At 40.1% G+C, this 22,584-nt stretch overlaps 3 protein-coding genes across 8 annotated transcripts in view; 2 read left to right on the forward strand and 1 right to left on the reverse strand.

Annotated features, from left to right (window-relative positions):
• The first annotated feature begins 1,914 nt into the window (after window positions 1-1,914).
• LOC109463691 (CMP-sialic acid transporter 1-like) lies at window positions 1,915-5,881 on the forward strand. Its single transcript, XM_019760542.1, has 6 exons — window positions 1,915-2,061; window positions 2,690-3,149; window positions 3,698-3,871; window positions 4,260-4,467; window positions 5,420-5,630; window positions 5,857-5,881. The coding sequence occupies exons 1-6, from the start codon at window positions 2,042-2,044 to the stop codon at window positions 5,879-5,881; spliced, it is 1,098 nt and encodes a 365-aa protein (XP_019616101.1). The 5' UTR covers window positions 1,915-2,041.
• A 483-nt stretch (window positions 5,882-6,364) lies between these two features.
• On the forward strand, window positions 6,365-12,981 carry LOC109463692. Its single transcript, XM_019760543.1, has 7 exons — window positions 6,365-8,674; window positions 9,049-9,196; window positions 9,603-9,770; window positions 10,675-10,830; window positions 11,338-11,468; window positions 11,991-12,080; window positions 12,876-12,981. Exons 1-7 carry the CDS (start codon window positions 6,399-6,401, stop codon window positions 12,979-12,981), a joined length of 3,075 nt encoding a protein of 1,024 aa, XP_019616102.1. The 5' UTR covers window positions 6,365-6,398.
• A 4,768-nt stretch (window positions 12,982-17,749) lies between these two features.
• LOC109463763 (probable phospholipid-transporting ATPase IF) overlaps window positions 17,750-22,584 on the reverse strand; it is a 92,308-nt gene continuing 87,473 nt past the window's right edge. For 2 of the 6 annotated variants that reach the window (XM_019760618.1, XM_019760617.1), the window contains one exon: window positions 17,751-18,215. In XM_019760618.1, the coding sequence (XP_019616177.1) occupies window positions 18,042-18,215 (174 nt within the window). In that variant the 3' untranslated portion in view covers window positions 17,751-18,041. Of the gene's footprint in view, window positions 18,216-20,071; window positions 20,159-21,862; window positions 21,905-22,584 lie in introns of those variants that run through there. The other 4 variants (XM_019760620.1, XM_019760619.1, XM_019760621.1 and 1 more) reach the window with 4 other exon arrangements.

Raw genomic sequence — 22,584 nt, forward strand, 5'->3', positions numbered from 1 at the left:
GCGCTGATGTCATCCATAAAAATTACTTGCTGTGGCCTAAAGAACTTCATCGCGTACGATATATGGCTCATAATGATTAATCTGGCATCCCACCTTTACCCCTAGGTAAGTCGTTGAAAGTTTAGTGGACTATATGTACTAAGGGTCGTCAGTTATTAATTCGTTGGGGTTACGGTGGGTTGAGAGAGGCCGTTCACCCGTTTGAGTACAAGTCTGCTATGTAAATGATTCTCCCAACCAACCACATCAAGCAAACAACGTGATTCGTCGAACCATCGGGCTACTGCCTTAGCTGAGGTTGTCGACCTTTCATTTTACGCCGGCTCAGCAAATGATCGTGTCCAAACTCGGCGATGAAGTTTTGTGCAAACAATGTGCGATTCGCCCAAGTCGCAACTACGCCTTACATAACACGTGAATTACGGAGACCTTGGCCAACTCACCTCCTCCAATCAGTGCGTGGTTTGATCAAGGACGAAGGACTGGACTTGTTAATCAGTCAAAGAACCCACTCAAGTCAACGTTTGGTCCTATGTGAGAAGACCACCGACTGAAGTCAAGCCACAACCACCTTGCGCGGTTCGGGGGTGTTCCAACGTACTAGTAGTATTGACCCACACTGAAGACACAGGTGAGTAGATCAGTTCTACGTAACGTTGTTGTTTTGCTAGCCCGTTTGGTGCAGTAATTGAAGCCGCTTATTTGGTAGATATCATCGGTAGATAGAATGCAAACATCTGGAAAACATCTAGATGGTAAGCTCTGAGCAACACGACCAGTGCTGGAAGGAAAAAAGCGAACACAAGGATGATATAAACTAGTTATGACGTTGCTTGGCCGTGTAGCTGATTAATATTTAAAATAAGTACGATCAAGTATCTGTATTAAAAGTCTCCAGGGAGAGCGAATAACTGTTATACTTTTTTTTTATCTACACATGTAATGCCATCGCACCACAAGTTTATTTTAGCGTACGATATTGTCTTTATGATACTCTGTAAAAGTACTCTGATTTTGCATGATTTTGTCCTACAAATGTATAACGTTACATAACGACAAGGAAGCAAAAAGCATCATTTAGAAACCGCAAAACTAATAAGCGACGTTTTTATTAAAGGGGTATCCTTGTAGCCTTGCGTAGTCAAAATCAATGGTCTATGGCTGGCTATCTCCCCTGGCCCATTTTTAGGCCGATTTTGACTACTTATTCAGCCTGCAAATAAAGGAGTCTGATGGAGCTTATCCTTGTGCGTGCTTTGAGGCAGAGTGTAAATGTTGTTCGCGATTCAGGAATCCTTCTTACAATCATACACCCACATTGTACTGAGGAAACCCAGTCCTGTTTATCGACAGAGAATCGTGAGTTAATCACCAATCCGAAAACAAACAGCATTTAATTGTAGAGGAGCGGGCATAGCATCTAAGATAGAGAGTTCTATCTACTAGTATATGTCTTTGGTACGCTGTTTTACTCCAGAGCGAATTTGCAGTAAAATTATGTGAAAGACCAGATCTAATAATAATTAACGACACATGGATCTGATGATTATTGTTTCATAAGTGCTTTGTACACTATTCCTGTCATTGCTAACATGCGCTGATGCAATATTAACTCTCATCAATGCCTTGCGAAAACAATTTCAACCTTTGGACCCAAAGACCTTACCGCTACCGCATGGGGTTTTCCACACACAAACCGTCTTTAAAAATACCATTTATGACAAAAATAAGTTCAAAATTTCAAATTAATTGCTACAGATTGAAAACAGGTCGGAGTTGAGGAGAAAAAAATGCGGTATTGTGGCTTAAATTGTAGGTTCACTTGTTGTGCCCTTCATTTTTCTCAGGATGACGTAATTTTCAAACGACGTCCACGTAGCTTGTGATCACGCCTTCGCCGCGTGATCAGGCAGAATGGAAAACCGTGCGCTAACAGCTGTTGAGTAAAGGTTAACAAGTAGAAAGTTTATGTCAACTGTAACGTAGATGTACTACATTGATAAGACGATAGAATTTTAGCTGATGAAATCGCCATCGTATAATGTCTTCTTCGGTAGAAACGTAAGTATGACAAGAATTGAACAGTAACTGTTTTATATGGTATTATCTTTCTTCTTGAAAATAACGCAAACATAATAGTATTCTAGCATGAGAAATAATCGCGGGTTTTAAATATAACTGTTCTGAGTGCAAAAGTTGCTCTCTTTTCAGTAAACGCATTTTTTGGTCAACAGCGACTTTGGATTAACTTTCACTGTAATTAATAATTATTCACACGCAATTCGCTGCCATATGGCTTACACTGTTCAAAACTTCGACGACAATAAAAAATATACTAGTCGACTACCGGTTAAAGGCATTCCTAGTCTAAATGCTGTATATCGGTAAATTTATCACATTCTACCAGTTAAGCATCTCAGTCACTAAAGCAAGCGTAAATGTGAAAATTTTAACTCTAATTATAGGAGGGACAATATAATATTACGTAGTGGGGCAACGTTTTGTTTTTTTGTGTCGTCGTATTTTTATGTACGTAGTGGGGCAACTTTTTTTTGTATCGCAAACCTTTTTTTGTCGGCGTCAAAGGGCTCTACCAAGTTGGAATTTGTATTCATGCATGTGAAATATTATTTATTTAGGTCTACTCAGCACGCAATAAACGGTTATATCTTGTCTTGTGCTATAACAGGAATACTACCATCGACATGGAGAGGAAAAAGGGAAAACCCTCGGAAACACGAGGTCTGCGGGCCAACAACTCACCACTCATGACTGCCAGGGCACAGCCATCCAACATGACGAGTTTATCTTACTGTGCTATCTTCATAACTTTAGAAGTAGCCAAGCAAGTCGTAACGTACGCCACGAGACATTACAACAACGGCGTCTATCCTATATCTTCCTCGGCTATCGTGTGTTGTATTGAGCTAGTCAAATTGTTGATGGTTTTGATACCGGTCATGTTTACCACTGGTCTGTCGTCGTTTCGGCCGTCCATCGTGTTCGCAGTGCCCTCTATCATATACTGCGCGAATAACAACCTGTACCTGGTCGCTCTGAACTACACCACCCCTCCGACCTGGAATGTACTGATCCAGTCTCGCGTGATCATGACGGCACTCACCTATAGGATCATCTTTGGGAGACAGGTGAGTGATGCGCTCTACCTGATGTTCAAAAATCTTTATGTTAACCGAGGGAAAACATCTTGTCTTTGCACTGTTTCTTCTTCTTCTTCTCCAAACAAACAAGGTCCATGACCTGAACCAGACGTCTGTCACCATGGTAACTAGTGTTGGGTGACATCATGTTGCAATTTTATAGTAGGAGGGATTTAGACTCCTGTCACCATATATATGAATGTGTTTGAGTAAGAATTAACAGAGCAGACCATATGCGAAGGTAAACATTATGTACTTGATTTGCAAATGTTTTTCTTTAAATCTATGGCTAATTAAATAATAATTAAACTAAAGTTAAAGTTCACCAGAATGCTAAAGTTAAATTATTATGGTGGTGCCAATCAACTCCTAGCGTGCAAAACTCCTACAGGTGTAACACTCCTACCGTCGGTCTGTTGAGCTGGACGGGGAGAAAACTATTAGAGCCTCGAAGACAGCCTGTCCCAACCACGATAGACTGGATACCAGGCTACATTTTTCTTGTGTAAAAAATGTTTCTTTTCTGTTTTTGAAAGATCTCCGTTGTCCGCTGGGTGGCGCTTCTGCTGCTCATGCTGGGCATCGCGCTTGCGCAGCTGGCCGGGTCGTCCTCGTCCCCAGCGTCCCAGGACATCTACGTTCTTCCCCAAGCTCTCGGTCTCAGTCTAGTCAGCGCCGCCATCTCCACAGCGGCCTCTATCATCACCGAGGTAAATTACAGTTGGGAAAAACTCCAGGGCGAAAATGCTCAGGGGATAACACTTTGGGTAACAATAGGAGAGTGATATTTTCTGCATTTGCTGGCAAATGTTTACTTCTAAGGATACTTTTCTTTCGAAGTATTTGTTCCTTTGTTCAGCACCCGTTCATGGAAAAGCAGGTAGAAAAGGGGAAGGGATCATTTGCATTTGCTATCAAATGTTGGTGTTCAAGCGTTTATATACATTATATCTTTGTGCTCCGCAGTACTTGTCCAAAAACGACAAGCGGCTGTTCATGGAACAGCAGGTAGAAAAGGGGACGGCGATCATTTGCATTTGCTAGCAAATGTTGGTTTTCAAGTGTTTGCATGGACTAAATTGTACCTTTGCTCCATAGTACCTGTTCAAAAACGACAAGCGGCCGTTCATGGAACAGCAGGTCCAGATGTACGCCTTCGGCTTCCTCATCGCCAGTATCTGGTCCGCGGTCGCCACCAAAGGCGACGTCTTCAAGATCAGCGGGACGGAATCTTTGAGGTCCGACATAGTCTTCCTGCTGGTCGCAGCGATTCTGCTAGGTGGCGCTGGCGGACTGGCTGTTGCAGGTGGGTCACATTTGAGAATTCTGTTAATTGAGATGTTTATTGCAAATTCATGCCCGAGGGCTAATTGCATACAGACATTAACAAGAAAAATGTGGTGATATAAGACTATTTGCTAACAACTTCTACGTGTAGGATATACTTATCGAACCTACTATCTCTACTTAAACCTAATAACGTTGGTATACATACAGGGTAAAAAGTAGATATACAATATGTGACCAAGTAATAGGAACAAAGTAACTGCTATTCTAATCTATTCTATTCTATTAAACTATTCTTGCCATGCTGTTAGGGGGTTTGACTTCTTCTCAGGAGGCAGTGGGAGATGAAATGTCCGACTCTTTGAAAAATAAATGGGTTGGGAGACTTTAGCAATAATATAGTCTTTTGTTGTTGGTTGAGTTAATTACCTTCGCCAAGAAGGTTATATTTTCCATAGCATTTGTTTGTGTGTATGTATGCATGTGGTTTAGCACGATAACTCAAGAAGCTTTTGATGTCTTGTCATGAAAGTTTGTAGGTGGATAGGTGTTGATGAGACCTAGAAATGATTGGATTTTGCCCCCCCCCCAGCGGCTTGCCTTGGTACTACAGCAGAACATCCGGTTTTGATATCTCACGATCTGGAAATGCTAGGGTTAAATGCTTGTTGACGTGAGCAGTGTGTATACATTGCTAGAAACTTCGCATGCACACTCGAGCTATGATAGCATTGCGGGCCTTTTTTTAATATTCCAACATGTAACCATAAGACGTGGTTTTTTCAACTTTTTTCAACTGATATCAATTCCGCCACTAACACAGGGGACAATACAATATTAATTTTCACCTGAGCGAAGTGGGTAAAGTCATGGCATGTCAGGACTCGAACTCGGGACCTCTTGGTTCCGAGTCGAGCACTCTGCCGTTACGACATACGACCCCACTAAATGGTGATTTTTCTTATCTGCAGCAATCATCAGGTCGTTGGACAACATCGTGAAGATCTACTCTGCCTCCATCTCCATCCTGATGACCGCCGCGGTCTGCAGCTTCCTGTTCCCGGAGAAGTTCATCCTCAACACCGCCTTCGTCATCGCAGTCCTGCTCATCCTGGTGTCCTCCATCCTGTACGACAGACAGGACCTCAGCAACATCCTCCCGGCAAACATGCGCGTCCCCAGGTTCTTTTTTTTCTTTATTAGGCCATGCTGATTTGATTATATGGTTGACATCCTCTGGGAACCGCAAAAACGGACGCGACCGTGCTTTAATTATGAAATCTACGTGGTCATGAAGGTTGAAAAAAATGACATGGCATGGCGAACTATCTTCTTCTTCTTCTTTACTCATCCTCTTCTGAGGTGCAGCGTGTGAAGTTTTGTCGCCGGTACTTTCTGTCTTTCATAGCAGACAAAAGTTCCACTCCTTGTAGACCAGTGTCAGACTGGATAAGACCCTTAAGTGTTGTGATGGCAAACTATCAATTCTTCAAATTCATTTCTTTACATTTACGTCTTTCTTTTCTTGTTTGGTTTTGGCATTCTACAACATCGGTACCGTTTTCAATTTTTTTCTTTGCAACTCACGGTATATATTTGCTCATTTTGCAACTATTGTTTTTATGATTCATAGTATGGTTGAAAATTTTTTTGGGAAACGGACCGAAAATTCATGCTCACGCGGATGTCTTATGGCGTATGTTCGTGTCGTCATCGAAACAAAGAACATTATAAAAGTAGATAAGGATAACAAAGTGAATTAAGGTTACAACGCATAATAACTGCGATAATATGAAATATAAGGAAATGATAAAGAAGCGTTGTGTACAGGTAAATTGCAACTTGGTACTCCACGTCAAACTGGTAGGATAAGAAATTTAGTCACTCGAATCTTTTGGTTTCAGGTTCTTCCTCACAAAGAACTTCTTCGTTCTCGTAGCCGTGTTGACGATGCTGGTTCCGATAGGGTACTTCATGGTAACGGCCTCGTCAACAGTAACTGAGGTTCACAAAAGAGGCCTGAACACGATGATAGAGGAACCTTCGTACGCGATGGAAGGCAAGTACGCGATGGAAGGCAAGCACGCGAACGGGGGGCCCGCAAAAATGCATTCAGATGCAGGCAAGGACGTCCCACTGTCTCAGAATGATGGCGTTGCTCTGAAAGACACAGGCTCGGACGGACAATTACAAAGACGGTTTGATGAAATCAAGGAAAAGAAATTAAAGTTACAACAAAGCTCGTCGGTGAAGAGGGAGAAGGAAGAAGAATTTAGTGACAAGGAGGAACAGAAACGGTCAAGAAGAAAAGAAGATGTACAGAAAGAGGAGGATGGGAGAAAGGAAGATAAGGAGGCAAAGCACAGGCGTGATTCTAACCGAGAAACTAACCGAAGGGATCACCCAAAGCCGATTGTCAAAGTAGAAGAAAGGATACAGGCACTTGAAAAAGAGCGGGCAGAAAGACTAGAGAAAATCATGCATGGCGCTCCGGAGAAGAAACAAGTCATGCACAAAATGCACGGTCATGGCCAGGGAATGAAAGTACATGGAGAAAAAGAAGACAACATTGTCCACGGACAGGAAGGGCAAAAAGACGAGGAACCCTTCGATAAAAGACATGAGGACGACGGTGAAAACTTACCCGTCAAAAATCGCCGGAAAAGTATGAGGAAGAGTGATCAACAACAGAACAGAGCTGGTGACAAGGCAAAGTCGGGAACAGATCTAGAGGGGCCGAAAGTCGTACACTTTGTATGGGACGGTGGCAGAGACTTTAGGTTTCACGACCTTCTCAGTGTTAAGAGCGCCCGCAAACATCTTGAGCCGGAAGCAATTGTCTTCCACGCCGTCAAAGCACCCGATGGAAAATGGTGGAAAGAAGCAAACGACATCCCAACATTTCAGTTCAGTCAAATATCACTTGACGACAACAATAAGAACGACGACGATCAAGGTATAGACGAAAGAAGACCCAAATCGGACAGCTACCTTGAGGCAAAAGTAGACATCCTTCTCAGAGAAGGTGGCATCATGTTGGACACAGACACTTTCGTGCTCAAACCGTTCGACCCTCTCTTGCGTTACGACTGTGTGGTAAGCCGCGGAGCAACAGGGCTAAACCTTGGCGTGCTCATAGCCAAGAGAGGGGCACAATTCTTAAAGATTTGGAAGAAAAGTATGGAACAAGACGGCTACAAAGCTCCCGAGGCGGTGGTGGCGCGACATCTGGACTTGGTACACGTAGAAGACAGCAGTTTATACAGACCACGTTGGACGGACGGTTGGGACCCTCTTAGCATCTACTACAACAACGTTGACCTGGACTCCAACTACGCCATCAAGCTAGAATACGACAAGTACAATCTAGAAGAGACGCCGGAAACCATAACAAAACTGGACACGTCGTTTGGCCACCTAGCGAGAAGCGTGTATCTGACATCTCCCAATGATGTTGCCAAGAGTCAACGGTCACCAATATCGCCTAACAGGGAAGCCGTTGTACCAAATGAGGTCCATTTTGTCTGGTTTGACGGGGCTAGTAGAGGCAGCAAGTTTGAGTTCAGGCATTTTCTCAGCGTCAAGGCTGCTTGGGACTACGTAGGTGCGGGAAAAGTGTTCTTCCACACCGACGCTAGCTTTGATGGAGTGTGGTGGGACAGAGTCATTGAGAGAGAAAACGTCAAAATCGTCCCGGAAAACGCGTCAGACTCTCTTGATGGCGTCCCCGTGACCATTCCGGATCACCAAGAGCTCGCCACCGCTTTAGGGATCCTACAGAGTAGAGGCGGCATCTACCTCAACATCGACGTCATTGGACTGAAATCGTTTGAACCGTTACGTCATTATGGCGTCACGATGGGTAGAAGCATACACGGACTCAGCAACGCCGTGATTTGCTCCAAGCCAGGTTCGGAGTTTCTCAAATTGTGGACCGAAAGTTTTCGAAAGTTTGGCGAGGGGAAATGGGACGTCTTCGCCTCGGAAGAGCCGTTTCGCCTCGCTAACGAAAACCCGCATCTCCTTCGTATCGAAGAGTACAGCCTTTTCCGTCCTGAACTCTCGCATTGGAGTGACCTGGACGCTCTCTACACCCAAAATGTCTCTTTGGAGAACAACTTTGCCGTTCAGCTTTTCTACGACAAGTTGGGAAAGCAAATCGACCAGTACGACATTCTCGGCATGGAATCCACCTTCGGATGGATGGCGCGAAAACTGTTCTACAGGTAGGTACATCTTCCTACTGTGGCTTTCTGTGACAGTAGTATACACCACATGTGGCATGCTAAATTTCTACCAAACAAAACTGCACATTTTTAAGATATAAATCCTAACAAATATGAGCTCTCCCAGTGATCAGTACAAGTAATGTAAAGTCTTCAAATGTTCAACTAACATCTCGGCCTTCTTCAGGGGCAAACTGACCCACTCACGTTTGACACGTGACCTAACGGAAACACGTGACATCAGAAGAGGATGTAATGTACCCATTATTCCAAATAAGGGTTGTTATGACTCCAACCTCATACTACATTAATCAAACGAACATTCGGCATGCGTTTTAACATCTTTTATCTTCTTCATAACCTTTTGTTCATAGGTTGAATGAGCCGGTGCTAAGAGGAGAGGAGCCCCTCCCACATGACCATTACGTCGTCCCCAACATCTTTCACTACGTCTGGTTCACCTGCCATGACTTCCGCTTCCACCACCTCCTGAGTGTGAAGAGCATGTACCTCCGCGCGAAGGTAAGGCATTCTATTGACACATCCCTCCAGATAGGTTATTGCCAGTTTAGGTCGGTCAAATCTTGACAAAACCACCCCCCTCCAGAATAGACCAGTCCCGAATGTCGATCACAATTAAAAGTTCAACCAATGAATGAAGCGCAAGTAGCGGTTCGACCAATGAGAGATGGAAAATATTAATTACCAGTTCGACCAATGAGAGAGTGGCCCTTTGTTCAACCCTCATGACCACGTAGATTTCATAATGAAAGCAACTTTTCTGTTGCAAAACTTTTTTGTTTATTCGCACGCGCGCATCAGTTTTGGGGCTCCCAGAGGATGTCATCCATATAATCAACTCAACATGGCCTTATAGACTGAAACGTCACAATCTCAGGCTTGACAGTTTGGTCGCAATCACCCACAGGCTGACCGTATCATCATCTGGACGGACTGCACGCCGAGCGGGCACAACTGGGACGAGGCCGTCCGGGACATCCCGGTGCTGGAGGTACGGCAGAGGGGGCAGCCTAGCGACATCTGGGGGAACGTCATCAACAACGTGCCGCATCGCTCGGACATCACGCGTATGGAGGTATGGACCACCTCGCCTCTGAACTCATGCCCATGCCTGTCCTTAGCACTAAACACCACCTAGCTAACAGAAACATGCCTGTCCTTAGTACTGAACACTATCCACCTAACAGAAACATGCCTGTCCTTAGTACTGAACACTATCCACCTAACAGAAACATGCCTGTCCTTAGTACTGAACACTATCCACCTAACAGAAACATGCCTGTCCTTAGTACTAAACACCACCTAGCTAACAGAAACATGCCTGTCCTTAGTACTGAGCGCTATCCACCTAACAGAAACATGCCTGTCCTTAGTACTGAACACTATCCACCTAACAGAAACATGCCTGTCCTTAGTACTGAACACTATCCACCTAACAGAAACATGCCTTTCCTTAGTACTGATCACTATCAACCTTACAGAAATATGCCTGTCCTTAGTATTGAACACAATCCACATCAGTACTGAACACTATCCACCTAAGAAAACATGCCTGCCCTTAGTACTGAACACTATCCATCGCAGACAGCATACCTGTCCTTAGTACTGAAAACTATCCACATGAGAGAAATATGTCTGTCCTTAGTACTGAACACTATCAACTTAGCAATATGCCTGTCCTTAGTACTGAACACTATCCACCTAACAGAAATATGCCTGTCCTTAGTACTGAACACTATCCACCTAACAGAAATATGCCTGTCCTCAGTACTGAAATCTGTCCACCTCACAAGAATGTGCCTGTCCATAATACTGAACAGTATCCACCCCAGAAAACATGCCTGTCCTTAGTGCTGAAAACTATCCACCTCACAAAAATGTGCCTGTCCTTAGTACTGAACACCATCCACATAACAGAAGTACGCCCTGCCCTTAGTACTGAACACCATCCACCATTTCTAGTCTGTGTTATTTTGCAGGTTCTAAAGGAGTATGGCGGCGTGTACGTGGACTGGGACGTGTTTGCCATGAAGCCTTTCCACCCTCTCCGTCGGTTTGACTTCGTCATGGGGTGTGAGATAGCCGGTCTGAACAACGGCCTCATCCTGTCCAAGAAGGACGCTCCATTCTTAAAGGTAAGGATCTTGAGAGCATCTCAAATACAGCCAGGGCTGGAAATACCACCTGCAATACAAGCTAGTGCAGGTAAAATTGGAGTTTTAGTATCCGCGTGCACCTAACCCATATCTGTATCTATACCGCTATAGACGGTATAACTGCACTTCGATCGGCGTAACACATCAGCTTCACAGGCACGCGGCGCGGCGGCAGTTAGCTATGTTGCACCGAACGACATGTTACACCAAATCTTTGCATATTACATCGCATGAGTTGTTTAAAGCTTTCTAGTGATGATGCCTCAACTGTGCTTCGTGGCAGCGAGTTCCACTCTACAAGTTTTTTAACTCCTAAATTCTTGGTTGATAACTCTGATATTTGAATGATAAAGACCAGCTTGAGACACCAAAATTACTTACATCGTAGTTTTTAGCATCATTCAAAATACAGCAGACTGGTCTGCAAGATCCACAGTGGTTTTACAAGGAACATCATTGCCACAACCTCTACAATGTACTTCCCAGGTGTGGTGGGAGAACTACAAGCACTTTGACGACAACAAGTGGAACTTCCACTCCGTCATGGAACCGTTCCGCCTGGCCTTCAAACACCCGAACCTGATTTTGATGGAGTTCAACACGCTGTCCCGACCAGGGTAGGTTAGCCTGGTGCACATCCAGTCTATCGCGGTTGGGGTGGGTTTTCTTCGGGGCTCTTGAAGCTCTTTCCCGCCCGCCTCAGTTAGGTCCCCCGGTAGATTTTGCACGACGGGAGTGCTTTACTCTATCACAGGCGTAACAATCAAACCCAACCGGGCGGCCTGTTGAGTTGGACGGGGGAAAGTATTAGAGCCCGCCGAAGACAGCCTGTCCCAACAACGATAGGTTGGATACCAGGCTAAGAGTACATTTGTACTGTGGTTATAGTACAATCCATGAGAAGTAGTAATGTTACAATTATCTACGATATTACTAGTATGTTAGATTAAAAAATGTAAAAGGCGCACAAACCAAACGTGTTCGTCTTTTCCAACGGACGGTTTCAGTAGATTTGAAAAAAGTTTTTTATCAAATTCGTTTCGAATGTCACATTTTATCCGTGGGTACTACAGAAACATGATTCTACGAAGGCCCACAAGTACAATTATCGCTGCGTAACGATGATTGTTTTGTTCCAGGTGGGAAGACTGGTGGGATATGAAGGCCATGTGGAATGAGGACCACCTGTTCCCCTGGTCACATGTCTATGGAGTACATTTCATCTACAGGTACATTAGTACTACCGGTTCACGGTTTTAACTGTGCATATGGTAAGAACAAAGATGAATGCCCATAATCTGTAAACAGTTTCAAGTACAGACGTGTTTTGTTTATGTCTCAGAAGCCTTTAACTTTAACAATGCACATACACTATTCAAGCAATGCTTATTGCATGTGCTATAGAAACGTGACGTGGATTTCCAAGGCTCAAAAAATAATAAATTTGAACATTTAGCAATTGGCACTGGTGGTGATTTTCGCAAAGTTAGACAAGTACTTAGTAATATGAAAGTCATTGTTTTCCATTTTGTTTTCCATTTTAGTTTATATAACTTTGCATAAGGTCATTGGAACCCATTTAAAGGCATCAAATGCGATTTTAGGGTAGCAAAACTACAATTATTCTTAATAAGGCAATTTGTGATATTGATACATACTGCTTCACATTAGCACATTTGAGTGAACATTTCATACTTTGGGTATGGAAAACTGCAGAAACAAGCCCCAAGATGAGTCCTTTATTTTCTGGGTGGTACCCTAAAAATCAGCCCAGGGACCTTCCAGTAACCTTTTTCTGTCAGAATTTTGCGAATTTTTGCTCCATGAGGGTCAATATACACTGGGATAGTGTGGTTTCAACTCAGTATGTAGATAAATGACTAGAATATTGGCTTTGAGAAATCAGGTTTCCAAGCCCTAAAAACTGCACTGGATGCCTTTAAAGGTTGAAAGATTGCTAAAGTTGATTCTGACAGTCTTGCTGAAGTTGATTCTGACAGCCTAAATGTTTCTGTTTCTTCCAGTTACCATGGTGATGAACACAACCCAGAAGACATCAAACACATGAGAGGGACCTTCGGACAAATGGCACGATGGGTGTACTATGGTCAAGTGGAGTTTATAGACTAATTAGGTAGTTCAGCACTTAAGAACTAGAAAACAAATATAGAAAAAGAATGCTTTTTTTAAACTCATAACGTCATAAGTGGATATAGGTTCTATAATTTTCACGCATATTGTAATGTTCAAATGACTTAAAGAAATGGTAAAAAAGCCTACTTAAATGAGCTGGACAGTTGCATGTAATATTATCAAAGTTTTAAAATTGTACAAATTGGTGCTGTACATATTTTATCAGTCTGATACATCTTTTTATACCATATCGTTAGCCATGAAAATTTAATCTAGATTGGTATATTGTCATTTGTTGTGACAGGACATTATATGAATGCAATCATGATAAAAGATATACTGCTATGCAGTTAAGAATATGGTGCATCTTGCCATAGAATAAACTTGAAGACAGCATTACTGACATCAAAGACATCGTTTCTGATCTGAACAAAACACTTTAATGTGTACTGCAAAAAACAAGCCTACATGTACAATGTACTAGTATGATGTAAGCATTTGAACAATAGCCCAAGCTCTATTTTAGAAGACACTTCATGCATGTACCAATCACTAGATGCCTCTTAAGGCCACACCGTCTTAATTTTATGGATCGCAACCGTCTTAATTTTATGGACTACCCAGGCCTAGAGCCAAGCCAGAGCCTCAAAGGACTTTTTCTTTATTTTGAGAACAGGCGAAAATCAATGCGTACGCAGATGTCATCCATAAAATTAAGTCGGGGGGGGCTAACTTAAAGGGACCATATCACACAAGAAACTACATTGTTTATCCATGGAAAAAGTCATCATGAAAAAGTTTCACAAATTGCATACAAGATTTACGGAATGTGACAGAATCTCGAGTTGTAGAACAAAATCTAGCATAAATATTCAGTCTGTTATGTTGTAACTTGTTAAAGGTAACATTTCATTCAACTTTAGTTGGAACTTTTTTTCTTGTATTTACATGATACTGGTTGGATCTTATGAAGATCAATTTTTTTCATAACCAGATTGTATCTCTGTGAACGGAGATACTGTCATAACTGATACTGTCATCATATTCTTTTATTGTATCAGTAGAGCTGTGGTTTTATTAATTTTTGCAATATCATTTTTGGCCTCTTTGTTGGGATTGTTGCGAGTTTTTGTGTTATGGCCACAGCAAGTAAAATCTATTGATGATGATGATGATGACTATAAATGTAATGCAAGTAAAAAAAAAGAACAAGATGCCTAAATTTTTAAAATAGACCATAAACTTTGTAACAAGAAATTAAAACAAAGAAATATAGTATCACAACTACCAAGTCTTTTATTCCTAATTTTAAGAAATACAGAATTTGACCATACTAGAGAGAAATGCAATGTCCTGTTTTTTTTATAAGGCAAAAATCAATGCATACAAAGATGACACCCATAAATTTACTTGCTGTGGTCTATGAAACAAATGTTGACATTTGAATGCCCTTGTTATATTGTGATGTTAATTGAACATACCTGCATACATACAGTACTAATTTCTACCATTCATGCAATCAGTGTACATTGTACAAGGCAAAGCTCTGTGTAGATATACAGATTTTTCTCTCAATAAACTGAACAGCCATGCATGCAAGGCACAATGTTAAAATCATACAGTATACACTTGAAGACCAAAACCTTGAATGTGTAATATAATTTTGTTATATCAACTAACACTAATAGATGCAAACGTACAACTAGAAGACCTTATGAAGCAAGTTTAAACTGCAATTTCCAACACAACAAATTGGACCCACCCAAATTTGCTTGTTGTGTTGAAAATTGCAGTTTAAACTTGCTTCATAATGATTTCTACCAACACAGATGAAGTTTCAAGATAAAACTAGAAAACTTGGCTACACAAGGCTCTAGACTGAATTGGTCCTACAACAAACATGTAACGTTACAATCATGAACTTCCTCCTTAATGTATAAAGCTGTCAAAATGCTTAGTTACAAGTTACAAAGTGTAAGAAATGGTTGACTGTCATGGATGCTTGAAGTGAAGGTATAATAATACTGATGTTAATAGAAAAATCATTGTTAAGAATATTGCCCATCAGCATGAAATAGAATGCCTAAGAAAGACCTAAAGTTTGCTTGGCAGTAACTTGGCACCATGCACATTTATTTCTCTTACAAAAGCTTTTATTTCTTTTTATTTCTGGAACAAAGAAATTCTGAATGTAGCTTTGAGAACATTGGCATGTCAGTACCCCAGTTCATGTTTAAGGCCACACCAATTTAATTTCTTGTTTCTTGGATTTTTCTGAAAAAATATGAAGCGACAGGGCGAGAAAAAAAAAAACAGGCCAAGGCATGCAGTGCACTGCCTGATAGCTGGAAATGTTACAATATGAGCCATGAAGTGAACATACCAGGCTGGTTTATAATTAAAACAATAGATTTTGATCTTTTAATGAAACAAAATTGCATTGTTACTTTGAACAACTTTAACAACTAGGAAGAAAAGGACTTTCTTCAACCATTGGAGCCAAAATATGTCTTTCAGTGAGCATTTTGCAGTTGATTTAGAAAAAAATTTTTTTTGCAAATCAGAAAAAAATGGACAGGGCAAATCCGAGAAATAACAAATTAAATTGGTGTGGCCTTACACAAATAATTTATGGGGCCTTCACAAACTTACAGTCCAAACCATGAACTGGCTTAAAGATAGGCCTTTTCCTGTCTGCTACTTTGTAATTACCATTTCACTATAAACATGGAGGTATATGACAGACTTTGGTGGTTTAACCAGAAAGTAGAGACCTCTACAATGTTGGAAAGCAAAGGAAGAAACAGAAATTTACTATCATGTTAATTTTATAATATGCTTCAACTCTCCAAAGCATTATGTAAATGCATGTGCCTATTAAGTAGCCAATCACACAATCCATTGCACAACTGAACAAGTCAGACTGTTTTGCTGAAATATCTCAGGAAAAATGTTAGGTATACACCCAAAAATGCAAGCTGGCTTAGAAGAAACCAAGACTTTTAATCTTTAAATGAAATCTTCATTATGGCTAATGTCAGATAAAATTGCACCAAATCCTCTGTCAATCTCTATAGCCAGTTAATTCTCAAATACTGGTAGTTTGGACAATACATTTAAAAAACTGTCCCTGTACATTTACATTTTACATTCTTCGTCATATGGAAGAGGTTTAATCATTTGTTCTTTGCTAGCTGAGATGAGTGAGCAAAATAGCCTTAACAAGAAGTATACCAAATCTCATGTCTGTATATTTGTGGTAAATCAAATGGCACAAACCACATTCAAATTTGAATGTTTATCTTTGCCCTGTTATCAAAACGCGTGTTCCATCTAGACTCAAAGGACAAGGTTGTAGTTTCACCTACTAAAAAGCTCTTTGGAAAGACATTTTTGCTCCCATTGTTTTGCAAACTCCCTTCACGACCACACAGGTCATTGCTGCACCCTATCTCCTGCTTTGGTCCCAAAAAACTAGACTGATCGATATCATCATATTACCCAAAATCATGAAAGCAAAACAGCACGCTACTTTTGCTGCATTTTCCTCACTTAAACTTCTGCAGAGGATGAAATCATTTTCCTAAATTCGTACATGAAGTGTTTTTCTCCCGTTGAAGGGATTCATTTAGTAACTGTTATAGTTACTAGAAGATTCTTTCATCAGTGACAAGTTTTTGAAGGGTAAGAGTTCTAACCTCAAAATTTTCGATGACTATCAGTCTATCTTGTTCACGGAGTGGCCTAGTGACTAGGCCCGACACTTGCATCGGTCTGCACTGGACCGAAGGTTGGGAGCTCCCCAAGACATACTTACCCTTGCTCTCGGGCCTAGTCTCTTGCTCTCGCGAGACAAGGCCACTCCGTGAACAAGATGGACTGATAGTTATCGAAAAGTTGGAGGTTAGCACTCTTACCCTTCAAAAAAATAGTAACTGTTTTCTCCCAAAAGCATCATGAAACTTTTTGTGACTTCATGAATGATACCTTTTTTAAAGCCAGTATTCTTTCAAATATCATCCTACTAGGTTTCCTAATTTTTCCTACAGTACAAAATTCTATGACAGCGTAATAAGAAATGCACCTTTCTGTATACAATAACAATATTTAAACAATCTACTGGACTAATTCATAAGAAAATGCATGAAAAAAGATGTGCAAAACATATGATAACCTGAAGGTACGTGTACACAATTCTAAGCTGTAAGTCGCTTGCTTTACGATTTCATTCATTTCAAAAGCTGTCATACAGTATAAAACCCTTCCATCCCTTCACCCAACAAGTAGTTTTTAACCATCTTCCTGCTTGCAGTGCAACCTATACAAATTTGTACATCCCTTGGCAGGAAGAAGGTTAAAGTGAGACTGATAACACTTTGCTGTTCTTCTTTCAGAAAAATACTAAAGACTAAGTCAAAATTTACCTTTTACATCTCATGGTCACCATAATGCTGAAAACTGAGAAAATTGTAACACTGCTGATGTGAAATTTGCAATTTAAAACTGCATACAAAGTATCATATTTCTAATCTCACAATACATACATAAGGACTTAAAAGTAGTCTGAAAATGGACACAATCTCTTGATTACATATCATATATTAAATGTTTCTTTCCTACTTTTGTAGATAAGAAGTAAATATAATAATTGCACCAGTCAATCAATAATGGCAACAAACAACCCGACTGTTTACTAATAAAATAAAATAAAGATTATTTAGATGCACCTAATATAGCATTATGTATGCATATGAAAAAATTAATAAACATCCAAAACAAAAAGATATATTTGAGGTGCAGGTGATGTGTATGAATAATTGTTAATAATGATTTGTACGAGAAAGAAAACAAACTAGAATTGCCCAAAATTTGCTATTTTCACTGCAATTTTACATCAAATTACTCAAAAGGGCATTCAAGATACTAATACTGCAAATTATAATTGTTCTAACAATACGGAACGTAATACTTATATTGCTATGGTTTCTTTGAGTGACAAAGAGTTTGAAATTCCCATTGTGCTGTAACAGTTATAATCAAATTCCAGATTAACACATTTACAATGTGGTGACAAGTTCGGCCGTCTCCGACCGCGTAACGTAGCGGACGCCTTCAATGTTGGGTGTCGTTGCGCGTGACGGGGCACGAGACGATTGGACCGAGAGAAGCATTTGTTCCGACACGGTACTGATACTGGTTTTTAACTGCTGCAACTTGTTCTTCATCTTCATCTATAATTGGGGAAAAAAAAGGACAACATCATTTAGTTGGAATAAGCTGGTTCACAGTTTGAAATGTGCATGTGTGAGGTCAAAGGTGAAGTCCCCTAACTTGTGAAGAACCTTCAACTTTGACATATTACCCATAATGCATCACATTACATGCCCATAGTTCAAACCATGAAATTCTAATTGGCTAATTACATTAAAAATGTCATTGTTTTGGAATGTCTCTATTTCAAAATCACATTGCATACAAAATTACAAATCAATTATTCTCTACTCAGACAAAAGTTACATTTTATGATAAAGAGTGCTTATTTTCAGAATTATTTTTAAAATTTTTTGTTCACAGATAGCAGTTGGAAATCATGTGCAACAAATTTTATATGTAATCATATCATACATTTTAAGTAATGAATGATTAAGTATGCATCAGCGCTGCAGAATTGTTAATAGAATTTTTCATAAAAGCAGTAACATCCGTGTCCTATCACCGGGGTCCATAATATCGCCACGTTGAGAAACAGTGTGCTTTAAGATATTTTGACTGCAACATACTTTTGGTAAAAAACTATGCACTCCTGCACACCTCAAATGTACATACATGTACCTAGGGTATGTTGCAGTAAAAATATCTTTCAGCACACTTTTTCTCAAGGTGGCGATATTATGGACTATGGTGATATTATGGACACAGATGTTACATGTACATATACGAGCGATCGCCATAATGTCACGGTAGGCAAAAAGCTGGTGCCGGTTGGTTATTTGCCCATCGATAGTTTCATATATCTTCAAATAATTTACATCATGTCAACAAAAACAGCGATCGCTCGTATAGGCTTTCTTGACTCATTTTGTGAGTGGCAAGATAACATTGAACTTGGCTCTCGCAACCATAGGCATTCAACTGGAAAAAGGAATTTGTCATTGAGTGAATGCAATGCAAGACAGGATGTTAGGAACAAAGATATGTGTTAGAACTAGCTAGGAATGCACATCTGTGTGTCAAATTCAAGTTAGTGTAGATCAGGACAGATGCTGAGGCTAAAGTATGCAAAGTTTCCTAATCCAAGTTTTCTGCAGATAACACAGCTTGTTTGTTAGGAGGGTTTATTAAAAAGCAGCATTGAAATAACCCATGTTAAAAAGGCACACGTCAACCCAGCAGTTATTGTAAGTTGTTGTTAGGGTGCTTTATTTATGCTACAAGCACTGCAACCAGGAACAAAACTAACTGTGGTCATGGAAAAATGTCAACACTTGGGCCATGTTGATTTGATTATATGGATGACATCCTCTGGGAACCCAAAACTGATGCGAGCGAGCGAACAAAAAAAAAGTTGGGCCCCCCCCAAAAAAGTTGCTTTCATTATGAAACCTACGTGGTTTTGAAGGTTGAACAAATGACACTGTGTATGGTTTGGTGAATAATCTAGTCTTCAAATTCATTTCTTTACATTTTTGTCTTTTTTGTTTGATTTTGGCATACGACTGTCACATTGGTATCGTTTTCCAATGTTTTTTTTCAACCTACGGCATATATTTGCTCATTTTGCAACTGTTTTGTACGATTTACAGTGTGGTTGAAAACTTTTTTTTTGAAACGGTCGAAAATTCATGCGCGCGCAGATGTCATCCATATAATCAAATCAACATGGCCTTACTAAGAGTATGTCATTGAGCAAAGAGGGAAGCAAATTCAAATCTAAAAGAAATTGCCTATTTATTTTAATTCCTTCCCTCATTGCCTTGAATAATGTTTCTGGACCACAGAACTATAAAACGGGGGTGTGCAGCACAGTTTTGTTAGCAATTTATGACCTAGGGGTCAAGCTGTGCTGGGGAACTACGTGACCTCTGACCTTTGGCCTCTATGTTATTATAGCCAGCGATTCATCGTGAGCACCAAAGGAAACGCTGGAGCCAACAAAATGCCTTCTCCTTCTGGCCTGCGATGGTGACAACAAAAACGGTTAGATAACGCGGTAGCAGTATGCAAAACCTGCTTCTCTTGTACAAGTGAAGAAAGGGAAGAAAGGTAGACAGTACATGTAATATGACTACACCGTGGTGGTGACAACAAAAACAGATAACGATGTAGCACTATGCAAAATCTGCTTCTCTTGTACATTACGTAATGAAGTTGGAAGGAAGAAGAAAGAAGTATTATACAGAACAGAAATACATAGTATCTGTGATTACACTATGGTGGTGACAACAAAAACAGATAACGCGGTAGTAGTATGCAATATCTGCTTTTCTTGTACATTATGTAGTGAAGTGGGAAGGAAGAAGAAAGAAGTACATACAGAACAGAAGTACATGTAATATCTGTGACTATACCGGGTGATAACAAAAACATTAATGCTGTAGCAGTATGCAAAATCTGCTTCTCTTGTACTGTACATTTATTTTGTACAAGTGAAGTGGGAAGGAAGAAGTAAGAAGTATATAAGAACAGAAGAGAATGTAATACATGTATCTGTGACTACACCGTGGTGGTGACAACAAAAACAGATAACGCGGTAGTATGCAAAATCTGCTTTTCTTGTACATTATGTAATGAAGTGGGAAGGAAGAGAAAAGAAGTATATATAGAACAAAAGTACAAGACAATATCCTGTGACTACACTTTGGTGGTGACAACAAAAAAGGAAACACTTCACATTGAATTTCTACTTCTAGTGCTTACAAGTGAAGTTCTAAGGGAGGAAAAAGAATAATAAATTATAGAGAACAGACTGTGAAGAGGCGACATCTGTGACCACCAGGAAAAAGAAAAGATGACAACAGACAATTGTCTAGACAATAAAGAGATCAGAACTTAAAATGCTGGGCATGCAGGTACAGTTGGAGTGGTGTAGGCATTTCTGATCTTGCTGTACCTGCAGTGGCCAATGTACTGGGTATATGAGTGTAAAGCACAATGTGTATTAATTTTTAAAGATTTTTGTTTGCTTAATTGATTGTTATTATAACAACATGTGAAGCAAAAAAATCGACAGAAAAACTGTAAATGTGTAAAAGGTAAAATCTATGCAGTGCAGGTGATTTTGAATGGCACATGCACCAGTGCAGGTACATGTAGGGACAGAAAAGTATTTCAAGCCTTGGAAGAGGAAGTATTTGTGGCAAGTAAGCTGGGAATGGCCATGCAGATTGGTAGATCATCACAGAGGCATATAAGCACTGTGGGCTCTGTCACAGGGTCTGTATATTTAGTAAAAATCATTTCAAATTTGTTCTTTTAAGTCTCTCATCCAGTTCATTGAAATTGGTACCCTTAGTGTCATTCTGGTTTGTTGTGTAGCAAGTATTTGTCACATGAGCAGATTTAAACTTATTAGGATGGCACCAAGGCTACATGTACATGTTGGTGGTTGTACAGTGCAACTGCATGTTTATAAGCTGAATAAATTGTAATCATTGCAATAGAATTTAGTTCAAGATGTGCATGCTAAGTTGCAACAGTTCAACAATGTTTTCAAATTACGACATAAAACATTTCATAATTTTTTTAGTGGTTCCTATAATTTGTCTAAGGTACAGTTTAGTTATGAAATTGAAAGAAAAGTTTTAGGACACAAATGAAGCCTACTATATACAAACCCTGTTGACAGAGCCAACAAAAATTTTGCCACAAAAAACTGTACCTGTTAGCTTGACACAAACAGCTGAGTCATTCTGGGCCAAATCTATGAAAAAAAAGTAGAAAAAAGGGGGCTTTTCATGCTTTGGCGACAGACTTAGTATTTTGACAGAAAATAAGAACAAAACAAGCTTTCATTATAACTGATTCACAGCAAATTAATGCCATTCTGCACTGACCATCCCAACTAAAATGTACAACACAAACAACAAAAGAGAAAATATAAAGATCAATTCAGATTAAGAAGAGAAAATCAACAAAAAATCACTGTTAAATGAATGATAAAATATGGTATGGACTACATCTACTGAGTCGACCAAAACTATTCTAAACATTGACATGGTTAATGGATTGTTTTAAATGGTAGTATTATGAGGGATATCAAAATTCTTTGAACATTACCTTTACCTGTACAAAATGTATATATCTGCTTGTGTTCACTTTACTTATAGTCTAATTTGGCTTGTTTTTTTGGAACACCTTTACTTGTACAAAAAATGTACTTCCTTGTGTCACACCCTATAGGCAATGTTTGGCCTTGATTGGTTGGAATACCATGTGCAGTATTTGCACAGCTTTTCTGTATTTCCTTGTGTTGAACCCTGCCATTGGCTGAAAGTTTTAGGAACATGTACATGTATTTGCATACACCTGATTTTGTTGCACCCTGCTGTTGGCTGAAAGTTTCTGGAACATTTATTTGCATACACCTGATTGTGTTGCACC

This window comes from Branchiostoma belcheri, unplaced genomic scaffold (assembly GCF_001625305.1).
Source record: "Branchiostoma belcheri isolate BF01 breed outbred unplaced genomic scaffold, Haploidv18h27 scaffold13, whole genome shotgun sequence".
Classification (NCBI taxonomy): Eukaryota; Metazoa; Chordata; class Leptocardii; order Amphioxiformes; family Branchiostomatidae; genus Branchiostoma; species Branchiostoma belcheri.

Coding starts and splice junctions, on each gene's coding strand:
- LOC109463691 (XM_019760542.1), top strand. CDS start 2,042: ATGTCTTCTTCGGTAGAAAC. Junction 2,062..2,689: donor ATGTCTTCTTCGGTAGAAAC/GTAAGTATGACA, acceptor GTGCTATAACAG/GAATACTACCATCGACATGG. Junction 5,631..5,856: donor GCAAACATGCGCGTCCCCAG/GTTCTTTTTTTT, acceptor TGTCTTTCATAG/CAGACAAAAGTTCCACTCCT.
- LOC109463692 (XM_019760543.1), top strand. CDS start 6,399: ATGCTGGTTCCGATAGGGTACTTCATGGTAACGGCCTCGTCAACAGTA. Junction 8,675..9,048: donor GCGCGAAAACTGTTCTACAG/GTAGGTACATCT, acceptor TTTTGTTCATAG/GTTGAATGAGCCGGTGCTAA. Junction 12,081..12,875: donor GGAGTACATTTCATCTACAG/GTACATTAGTAC, acceptor TGTTTCTTCCAG/TTACCATGGTGATGAACACA.